The sequence below is a fragment of the Crocodylus porosus genome, unplaced genomic scaffold, assembly GCF_001723895.1.
Source record: "Crocodylus porosus isolate Cpor-Errol unplaced genomic scaffold, CroPor_comp1, whole genome shotgun sequence".
NCBI classification, from domain to species: Eukaryota; Metazoa; Chordata; order Crocodylia; family Crocodylidae; genus Crocodylus; species Crocodylus porosus.
In genome coordinates, this window is record NW_017728931.1 from 59,251,770 (window position 1) to 59,263,507 (window position 11,738).

Genomic DNA, 11,738 nt, shown 5'->3' on the forward strand with positions numbered 1-11,738 from the left:
TCTTGCTGGGGTCATTTGACCCCAGTATTCTTTCCTGCCATGGCAGGGCGTAGGACTAGATGATCTGCTCAGGTCCCTTCCGACCCTAGAAACTATGAAACTATAATAATTAGATTCAACAAATGGAAAATTGTAAGCTGTTATAATTTTCCATATACAGAATCTAATTATTGGAGGGTCATCTTAAATCTGTCTTCTCCCATTACTGTGGCATGGAAAGAAGTTGTAGGGGGGGCAAGCAACCGGAAAAGCAGTGGCAGAGGCAGGAGCAGGCAGTCTGCTTTTTGTCCCCTTGGCCTGCCCCACCTCCATCTCCCCTCCCGGCATCTGCCCCTCTGCCACCAGCCCCACTGTTGCCTCTTACCCTATGGCAGCTCTGGCTCCCACCCTAACCAGGTAGGGACAGCAGCAATGGTGGCAGCTCCAGCCGCCAGGGCAGATTGTGGCGAGAGCAACAGCAGCTCCTCTACCACTGCAAACAGACAACACATTTATCCCAGAACAAAGTGCAAGTGAACAGACACCCATGTCCATTATCCTGGGATAACTTATAAAAGAAAATCCCAGATAAAAGGTAATTTCAGTTTATCCTGAGATTATATCACTAAACCAATGGCAAAGAAGTAGTATTGCATTCAGCCACTCACTAAAACCTAATTAGAAGGGCTATATATGTACATGCCAATCTTGGGATATTTTTGTTCTGGGATAAACACAGGCACAATTTATCCAGGGACAAAAGCAACATCTGTTCCTAGCCAAACAAGCCATTACTGGCTTAACCTATGATAATTCATGAAAAGTCCAGGGTAGAGAAACGAAAGTTACATGCAAATGAGTAGTTAATTTAAGAGTTTTGAATTTCATGGAATATACATGCAACTTGGATATGCTCAGATGAAAAATTTCAAGACACAGTATACATAGGCCCCAATCTTGCACTCAGATGTAGGCAGATGGACATTTCGCTCTGTTCAGAGCCACTGACTTCAATGAAGCTCCCTGGATATGCAAAACAGCCTGCCACATGGATGTAGTTAAAGAATAAGCAATCCAGTAGCCTCTGTTCACATTCCAATCTTTCCAAAGCTTCCTCCCACCCAAGTGCTTTGGGCTCACCTGGCAATATTCACCACGTGGTCTGCCTTCTTAGTTCGTGGGTTGATTCCTTGCAGCAGCTGTTCAAGAGGTGTGACAATCAGGGAAAGGTGACTCTCCCGTAAAAGGTCCATGAAGAGAGTCTCCTTTTGCAGGGTCAGGTTGAGAAGAGCAAGGCAGTACTGTACTGCTTTCTCTAAGTGCTTCTTCCCTACAAATCGCAGGCAAAAAACCAAAAATGAACAGCATTTACAAATCCTACTGCAATCCCTGGAACATCTAAAAATGGGCCACTTGCGAACAGGTCATTTATTAAACTTTGTACCAGAACTATATCTTGAGAGCTGATAACTGAAATCAATTAACTCCCCACAGAAAATAACTTGCGTATGTGAAAAACAAACATATCTTCTGTTAAAGCTACAGAAAAATATTGAAGTCAAATCCCTGCTAGTAAACACTTCACTGGCATCTTAAAAATAAACTATAGGCACATACCTGGAAAGGGGGCATAGGTATTAAGCTGTTTAACCCCTTCTTCCAGCAGACTAAGGGACAGTTCCAGCATTGGTGACTCATTCAGTAGATGATACATCAAATTAAATCCTGGTGGTTTATATGCTATTATTTCTTCTCCTAAAAGAGAAAAAAAAGGGGAAAATTATCTATTAGTAGTTCTTTGTCTGAGATTTCTCCTTACCACATCACATGCATACAAACCAACCAACCACATGTCACAACAGCAGCTAAATGGATGCTATACATAATAATAAAGATGTATTAATATCACCTCAATGTAATAGAACAGAAGTTCTCAATTTTTTAGACAGAATGCACCTTGTTAGACCCAAGGCACCTCTCAGAAATGCCAGCTCTTAATCTTTCACTTGTCTCTGGACAATGGAAAAAACAATTCTTCTGTTGCAAAGAACTCAGGAAGAGTGAAATAGGGAAATGTTTTTAACAATATGAATTTCTATTTGAAATCTCTGGGTTTATCTCATGAATCATTCATAGGTATTTGCAAACCAAAAATGCTAATATTGCGTGGCATCCCATATCACTCTTAAAAGGATCTCGGGACACCCTGACTGAGAGACACTGAGCTACAACATATTGATACTCTCACTGATGTGAAATTCAAAGGTCATAATAAAACATAATTAGGAAGTAAACAAAAGAACTCCTGAAAATAAAGAAGTCCAAGTTAATACTCCTGGTTTATCTATTCTTATAGACAAGACAATGAAAAATAATGTAGAACATAAAAACTGAAGCTGAAAAAATACTTTTTCTTAGTCTGGAAGGCCTCTGACTTGCACAAGTCAAACTGCCTAACTCTCCATTTCAGTATTGTTTTTAAGGGTTTTAACACTGCTGCGAATTAACAAGCACAGCCACATGAAAGCCATTACAAAGAAATTTCACATGTAAAGAATCCGCAGTGCAACAAACTAAACACACTTTTAACCAGCCATGTGGATGCAATGCAAACGTAGAGGCCAAACCCAAGAACAAAATATTAAAAAGCATTAATATCTCTCATTAAGTTCATTAAACTTTACAGAACAATCTAAGATGGACATCAGAATGCCTCTGCTGTGGCACTGGTCAGGCCGCAGTTGGAGTACTGCGTCCAGTTTTGGGGGCCACACTTCAAGTGGGATGTGGACGACCTCAAGAGGGTTCAGAGGAGGGCCACTCATATGGCTAGGAGCCTTCAGGAAAAACCCTATAAAGGAGAAATTGTGGGCTGGATCTCTTCAGCCTCTGCAAGAGGCCTAAAAATTAATTGTGGGGGGCAGCCTAAAAATTAATTGTGGGGGGCAGCAAGGAATAGAAGATGCTGTGTTTACCAGGGCATCCCTTGGAGTAACTAGGAACAACAGTCACAAACTGACAGACAGCAGATTTAGATCAGACATCAGGAAGAACTTCTTTATGGTAATGGTTGCCAGAATATGGAATGGGTTTCCAAGGAAGGTGGTGCCGTCCCCTACCTTGGGGGTCTTTAAGAGGAGGCTAGACATGCACCTGGCTGGGGTCATCTGACCCCAGTGCTCTTTGCTGCCCAGGGCAGGGGGGTCGGACTCGATGATCTGCTAAGGTCCCTTCCGATCCTAGCACCTATGAATCTGTGAATCAGCAGTCCCTGCCACAAGTGAAGAAATAAACCTACAGAATTACTGATAGGTATAAAATATGGTATCAAGTTATTATCAGTAGTTGGCTGGTACATCTATATAACACAGATATTAATCAAATTAATGTGGAAACAGACATCCACTGACATTTGTAAGATAACGTTATAATTCTTCTAGTAAGAATAAGGAAAATGGCTCTTAATGAACTGGATGAATCAAAAGAAGTTGGAAAAAAAATAGAAGAAGGTGGCCCAGCATGGACTATCACTACACACTTTTGGTTTGAAAAAAAATCAAGGGACACAACAGGATCACAAGATAAATCACAATCTGTGCTTACTGACCTTCCTCAACATTCTGAATAAAATGAAATGAAAAGAAAAGAATACACGCTCTCTACAGCCTTCCCTTAAAGAAAAAAAAAGACTAGTCCTGACTGCAAATGGTTTTAGGAAAAAAGGAAGTTTTGCACATGCTGACTGAACAGAAACCCATCAAGACACAGATAACTAACTGTATAATCTCCTCCTGCTAGAGACTAGCGACCAACAGTGCCAGAGAAACAATGTCACAAGAGGAGACTGAATGAAGACACTAGACTTCAGGATAATTAAAAAAATACAGATGTACATGTGTAGCTAATAATTCCACAGCATTCCCATTGCAGCCTGCCAACCTGCTGATGTGATCTAAAACCCAAGTATCATTATTCCTCTCAAAATAGAGGTGTCCGTCTCTTGCTCCCAAGTAGATACTGGAAAATCAGAAGAAAGTAGACTAACAACTGAGGCTGGCCACACAGCCATTAATTAATAACCTGAGGTTCAATTAAGGTATACATTTGGCATCTCTCCAGCCTGGATGGGAAGACAAGGCAGAGGGGTTTGACCCACTGACATGCAAGTTCTTTGTTCGCATTTCCAACAGATTTCCAAATACATGATCATCTAAATTAAAGATTTACACATTTACTCAAATACAAGATGAGTTTTTTTCCCACAATTTGTGTGAAGAAAAAAACCTTTCGTCTTATAATTGCACATAAGGAAATCTCACTAAATACACTACCATTAAACTGCTGCCAAAAGTAGCATGTGCTGAACAGTTGTGCTGAACTGAAGTTGATTAAATGCAACCAGCACTGAACATAACTACCAAACTCATGGCCAACTTGGCAAACATGATAATGGGAACCTACCACATTAATAAGTTAGTGTAACCTATCTGAATAAGATATATGGCAGTGCCCATTAAGTGCAATCTTCCTCACTGCTGACTTTTTTCTAAGTCCTCGTGAATTATGAAATTGCATATAGTTCACTCAGAGATCACTCTCTTGCCTGCTCGCTCAGCCTGGTGTATATGATTATGTGGCCCTGCCCTCTATAAGGTGAAGCTGGATCATGTTGCCTTGCACCTCATCTGCATATAAATTTTTGGAGCATCCCAGGACTTGTGATAAGAACATCCAGTTCCAGTCACGAGAGGGGGGCTAATTAGCACATGGATCCTTTGCGGGGCGGTATCTGAACTACATGCACATACTGAGCAGCGTTAAGCTGTGGGGTCACCATGGCTTGAAATGCTGCTGACTCTGCTGGGACCCAGCTCAATGCACTGTGTAGTAAACCATGAGCCTCTGGCTTTTGACTAATGCCACGTGTAGTTTGTACTACACATAAGTAGATGTCAAAGTGCCACTCAAAAGTATGGAGTACCTGTGCTAAAACTTGCAGCAATATCAAAAAAATATAACACGCATCAATTCTGGATAAACTAAGTGCATGGGTACTATATGCAAGTTGCTACAGCCATGTTTAATTTCAAGGTCATTGTTTTCAAATTTGCTCCTCACTTTTATGTGCTCAAGGAGAGCAGGATCTGATACTAAAGGAGTGGGGGCGAGGAAGGGCTGCCAGGGGAAAAAGTTTGGGGAAAGCAGAAAGCAAAGGGCTATCTGACCTCCCCCAGATTTAGTTTCCCTGCTGTAGCAGTGGAAAGAGTACAAATTCAAGACAAACCTCCAATAATTAGATTCTATACCTGGAAAATTATTAAAATTTATACATTTTCCATAAATAGAATCCAATTATTGGGGGGTCATCTTATAAGCAGGATTGTCTTCTATTTGAGAAAATATGGTAGTTCTTTTCTCAGAGTTGGGGATTCACCACACATCTAAAAATAAGTGGGTAGATTAGAGAAAGAACATCTCTCACAAAAGAGGACTGTACCATAGCAATAAAGAGGAAACACCACCTGCTCATCAGAATCGGAGACGTGTAACAGCCAAGACCTAAAAAGCTGAGTTTGATCCTTGGCACATATTTTTAAGTCAAGCCTTCTTTTCTTACAACCAAGAAACTTACAGTGAATCTAGAAGCCAATTCTTTTCCCTACTGCCTTTCCAGAGTTTCATTTTTAATTCATTCTTTTCTTCTGCCCTCTGTAGAGAAAGGGCTGGGGGAGACAAAAATACTTAAAAATAAGTGAATCTGGCAAGGAGGAGGAAGAGAAGATCAAAGATAAGAAGATCAGATGATCTGGCAAACTGTCTATCAAGGCAGAAAGGTATTTGCCTCCTTGCATTCTGTCACCAACTAGTGATTTATTGCTGTAAGAAGAGATGGCTTCCCGCTGTGGCTTGAAGGGACAGGAAAAAATATATTCAATAAAAATATGCTCAAAATTCTGATAATTTACATTTACATAATGTTTACTTTCTGAAGAAACCTAAAGTGCTTCTCAAATTATATGGGTGCAAGAGCTGTTTCACCCATTGCCAGATGAAAGGAAGCAGCTATTCAACAGTTTAGAAAGTTAAGTAAAAGAAATACCATCATATATAAATTAATTGAAGTGCAGGACAAATTTTGGTCAGCAAAAAGATAACTACCTATTTGGACTTTTGGCCAGGACATCAGGACTAGCTCTCCCCTAAATCTTATAAACACACTACAGGATTTTATAAATTGCAGAAATGCAGGATGTCCATTTTATATCTCTTCTGAAATTCAACCCCCTCCAGCAGCACATTGTGTTTAACTCTCAGGCTGAGGTATCAATTCACCACAGACTCAAGAAAAAGAGCAGCCTACTGAATCAGCAACATCATGTCCTGTAGTATGCTGGTGCTACTTGGATGTTTCCTAAGCCCTGACTCAACCTTGGCCTGCTTTCTTGAAAAATTTGAGAGGACTGCAGCACACAGGGGTAAAGATACAAAATGAGAGTCAATCTTGTTTGATAGTAAATGAATGAATATATTAACCTTGTAACTCCACATACTGGTCCACAAAGTCATCAAGTTGAGGTTCGTAGTCTCTCAGCAGTTTGTAAAAAACCTCCAGAACCACCTCAGCTACTTCCCACTGTAAACGATCAACAATGGATTGAAAAAACAAAAAAAACAAAAAAAACAAAAAAAAACAAAAACTCACAAGGAATGTGGTTGCATTCTAAATCATCATCCCACAGCACCAGAAATTTGCTAGGTCAGACAATTTAAAACAACATTAAAATCCTTTTTGAAATAAAAAGAACATCTTTTGGAATCTGAACTATAATGCATTTTATACAAGTTCAATAAAACACACCAAAAGAGACAAAAATATGTACAATATTTGTAAACTTGAGCATCTGTAATGCACAGATCGCTATACTTTGTACAAAAAGGCACTTTTAGCAAAAAGAAGCATTGAGGATAGAAGCTCAAATTCCATACTTCAAGAAGCTAAAAATGCCAGATTAACACTAAATAATCTTGTGAAATAATCATAAAGAAAAGCTAAATTTAACCAAGAGAGGCAGATTCCAATTATTTAAGTTTGTGATAAAGTCACAAGGGTTCAGAAATCATTAGCCAATTCACAAAACAAACTCATAATTCTGCAACTGTTTACCTGCATTTTTCCAAGTGTTTAAACTAGCGTAATAAGACACTGCCATCAGCATTTGAATGCCTATCATACCAGAGGAGTATAAATACCTAATGTAGCTCCCATTCTTTGTCTGCTTTGCAGAAGTGGGGGATACTAGTTGGTTATAGCTTTGGTTTAAAGAACCCAAAGATTAAAACTGCTGGATCAAACTTAGGTAACACAGATCCTCAGAGCTCAGAGACTTGGTGAGTCAAGTCAATTCAACACTACAGAACCCAGATGCAAAGACAGCTGTCTCCAAAAATATTTATTCGAATCTATAAATTTACCTTTTCAGCAGCTCTCCGGTAAGCTCTGGTGCGAAATCGAAGAAACACAGAATCTCTAAGGAACTGAAGATAGGGATCAAAGCCTGGTGGGCGCAATCCTGCTCCCAAGTTAGAAGGAAATGAACTCTCCACCAGTGTGCTGATGAGCCGGCAAAATGCACGGGTTAAAGGATACTCCTCACACCGGGATTCGATTTCATTCAATTCAACCTTCCCCAAAAAAAACAAAACAGGGAAAAAAAAACCCCACCAAAGATCCAACTTAGAAAAAAAATACTCATAGAAAAATAAACTACATCAGCAAATTGTCAATTAATATCATAAGACACTTAAAATGATATGGTTTAAACAGAAACCCTCAAGAGATTGGAAAGTTCAGAGATTCATAAATGCTAGGGTCGGAACGGACCTCAGCAGATCATCGAGTCTGACCCCCTGCCTAGGCAAGAAAGAGGGCTGGGGTCAGATGGCCCCAGCTAGATGCCTATCCAGCCTTCTCTTAAAGACCCCCAAGGTAGGGGAGAGCACCACCTCCCTTGGGAGCCCATTCCAAATTTTGGCCACCCTTACCGTGAAGAAGTTTTTCCTGATGTCTAGCCTAAATCTGCTCTCTGTCAGTTTATGACCATTGCTCCTTGTTACCCCAAGAGGCACCCTGGTGAACAGAGCATCTCCAATCTCTTGCTGCATCTCCCTAATGAATTTGTAGGCGGTCACAAGATCACCTCCCAGCCTTCTCTTGAGGACGCAGAAGAGGTCCAGGTCCCTCAGGCTCTCCTCATACGGCTTGTCCTGTAAGTCCCTAACCATACAAGTGGCCCTCCTCTGGTCTCTCCCGAGTCTATCGACATCCTTCTTGAAGTACAGCACCCAAACTGGATGCAGTACTCCAACTGCGGTCTGACCAATGCTGCATAGAGGGGAAGTATCACCTCCTTGATTCTATTTGTCGTGCATCTGCTGATTCATGATAAAGTGTGGTAAGCTTTGCTGATGAAGTTGACAGTAGGCTGAATTTTGTTCCCACTGATTTACTGAAAGCAGGGATAAGCAAAGTTTGCAAGGTTGGATTCTAATTTTATTTTAGTTTTAAAACTTTCCTACTTTCCTTTAGCACTTCATTATTTGAAAAGAAAGCAGCATAATAAAGTGGTGACATCTCTTACCCTTCTTAATACACTCGAGGGAAATTTTATTTTTATTAACAATACTATCTCATTTACCATTACCCATCCCCAAAAATAGAAATTAAGTCATGATTCTACAAGGAGATCAACATGATGTATACCTGCAGGCTCCAACATCAAGTCGTGTTAATTTCAACAGGGCTCTTTCCAAGCACAGAGGTCCTCTCATATACGTGAAATTACAGGACTGTAGTCTAATACACCACAGATACTCTATGCAGCCACCAGTTTTCAAACTTCAGACCTGGCTTTTAATATCTTTAAAAAGTATGCTCAGTAGCCCCTTTGCTTATGCTGAGTTTGAAGAAAAGCAGGTGGCCACAATGCATCAATTATATTCTGTGTCACTGCTCAGAAAAAAACTGCTGTTTACTAGAGTCTTCCATCTTCCCTGTGTTTAAATTAATGCTATTTTTCTCAACAATACTTGTCAAGTAAAATTTGAAGATCTTTATGGATTTTAGGGTATACTTAAAAGCCACGTTTTTACTTAAAAAACATGGCTCTTGCCTCAAAACTACCTGAGGTAGCCTGACAGAGTGTAAGCAGAGATAAACTAATACATTCTTAGAGGCAGGACTCAAACTCACCCTGCCTTCTTGTTGGTTGGGTCAAACAGTCACAGTGTGTTACCTCAAGCCACCCACTTACTCTAAAAACCAAGCTGCCTACAAACCCTCTGGTTTGCAGCAAAAACCAGTCCTACAGCTCATGTGCACACACACAGATGACTTTTCTGGCTCATCCACTTGTTCAAACCAAAATTTTACCCTAACTAAATATTTTCTGACAATTGCTGCCAGACATTAAGTGAGATCAACTGTGACCCGGTGATATCTGTTTGGGGAGGATCCAAGCCATAGTTTTTGCACCAGCTGTGTGCAAACTGAAGAAAGAAGAATGGTAAAATATTGATGTAACCCGATCTTTTTAAAAGCAGGGGGAGGAGGGAAGGAGAAAGGATTGTATTTTTTAATTTCAGGAATGCCTTACTCAAATATAGCCAGGCTCAAATATGGGCCAACAGCCCCACCCCAGACCTTCATGAGTGACAGTAATTTGTAACACAATCTTAGAAACTACATGGATTTTAGAACACAGAAAAATGAGATGTTAGATAGCAGATTAGTTTCAATCTTAGTTATCATGGTGCTACCACCCAATAGCACTATAATGATAATACCATCTGATTAAAATACAACTTTTTACAGGCATTTTGAGAAGATATTTAAATTCAGAGGAAATGGCTGAAAACAAGCAAGATATCTATGAATTGTCTATGAACTACCTTACATTGCTCCACAGCTAATGACTGCACAAGACAGAAGCAAAGTGCAGAAATTTCTGGCGCAGAGCCAGGCAATTCCCACTCTCTCTTGAATTCCTAGAGGCTATACCTTGACATTTAACTGAGTTTTGCTTTTATTAAACTCTTAAATTAAGGAAGGAAAGTAGTCATATCCTGTTAAGCATAAGTGACTATGGCCGCCTCTACACATTACATGCATCATACAATTAACTGGTTAACTGCACAATTACATGCAAAGTAGCTATCACAGGCAAAGACCAGCTACACATGCAAAGTAGCTATGACATCATTAAAAGATCTAACCAGCTATAAAGGTAGACCTCAGAAATGTGTATTAAATTTATATCGAGCTTTAATTTGCACTTGTGGTGGGGTCTCCCCTACAGCTGGGAGTCCTGTCAGGTGATGGGTCTTCCAGCTGGGTGCTCTATGCCCAGCTTGAAACCCCAAGGGGCCTGAAGGTCACAGCTGCTGCAATCTTCCAGGCTCTGGGGTGCATGAGGCACCCCTAAGGTCAAGAGCCCTTCAACTGAGGAGGCTCCCAGACATGGGAGCTTCCTTCTTGCTGGTAAAGAGGGAGCCTGGGATCAGGCTACCCCGTACTAGCAGCAAGGCGTGATAGGACCTAACGCACAATCCCATGATCACACCTCCCACCATGCACGTGTGGCATGGCAAGAGACACAAATGTGTGGATCATACATTAGATCCCATCACACCTTTACTTGCAAATATAGAAGGGGCTCATGATTTCCATTTCAAGACTGATCACAGCTGATTTTACATGGCTTAAAATAGAGCAATTGAGAAAAAAAACAAATACAGTGAGAATCAACCTAACAGAAACTTACAGGAACTATAAACATATGGGAATAACTTGAGAGGAAGAGAGAAAACAGCTTTTATTCCAAAGGGACTTAACAGCAGATACAACATGCATAGCTTCTTCTGCTCTTATCACTACAGAAATCTGAGTGATTACCTAGTGGAAGGGAAATCTTACCTCAATGCCAATAGCTTGCCTCTGCCCTGGAGTTCTTACAGTCTGTAAAATCTGAGAGACGGAAAGAGAAAGAGAGAGAGAGAGACACACAATGTATTGCACAAAATTACAATGTAAGCTTTAGCCATTTCTGTCAATACAGGTTTCCCTCGATTTATGCAGGTTCTATGTATGCTAATTCACTAATGCACTACTATACGCCGATCATCCAGAATTCTTTATATGCGAGTTAAATTCATTCTTATGCGATCGGGGCTCCAGTTATCCCCACTCACCCCAGACCCTGGGCTGCACCATACCATGGTGCAGGCAGGTGGTGTCAGCTGCTCTGGGGTCTGCTGCAGCAGGTAGGGTGAGTGGGGAGAAGTGGAGCCCCAGGAGGTTTGGGACATGGTGCAGCCCAGCGGTTATAGGCAGCTGCTGTTGGCTGCTCCTGAGGCCGCTGCAGCAGGGACTGGGGTAAGCAGGGAGAAGCGGAGGCCCTGGACTGCAATAGGCAGCAAGGCAGTGGGAACTGTAAGTGGGTGCAGGGCTCAGGGGAGGAAGGCATGGTTGTTGCTGCTACACACCCTCCCCCGGAAGGGCTGTGGGGGCTGCACCAGGTTCTTCCCAGGGGGGCATGGGCCCCCAGATCTGCACACGGGATGACAGCAGGCTGCCGCTGCAGGCTGGGACCAGCACTGGGCAGGCTGGGGGGACTACAGCAAATTTTGGAGTGACAGCAGCCCCACTCCCAGCACTGCCGCTCACCTGCAGCACCAGAAAGAGCCTAGTGCCGCCACCGGCC

The 11,738-nt window shown here is 41.5% G+C and overlaps 1 protein-coding gene across 1 annotated transcript in view; it reads right to left on the reverse strand.

The window, feature by feature from the left end:
* NUP205 (nucleoporin 205) overlaps window positions 1-11,738 on the reverse strand; it is a 95,076-nt gene that overhangs the window by 40,464 nt on the left and 42,874 nt on the right. Inside the window, exons 14-18 of the mRNA XM_019545142.1 lie at window positions 10,952-11,002; window positions 7,453-7,662; window positions 6,514-6,613; window positions 1,597-1,734; window positions 1,120-1,309 (exon numbers count right to left, since the gene is read on the reverse strand). Of these exons, the coding sequence (XP_019400687.1) occupies window positions 1,120-1,309; window positions 1,597-1,734; window positions 6,514-6,613; window positions 7,453-7,662; window positions 10,952-11,002 (689 nt within the window). The remainder of the gene's footprint in view (window positions 1-1,119; window positions 1,310-1,596; window positions 1,735-6,513; window positions 6,614-7,452; window positions 7,663-10,951; window positions 11,003-11,738) is intronic.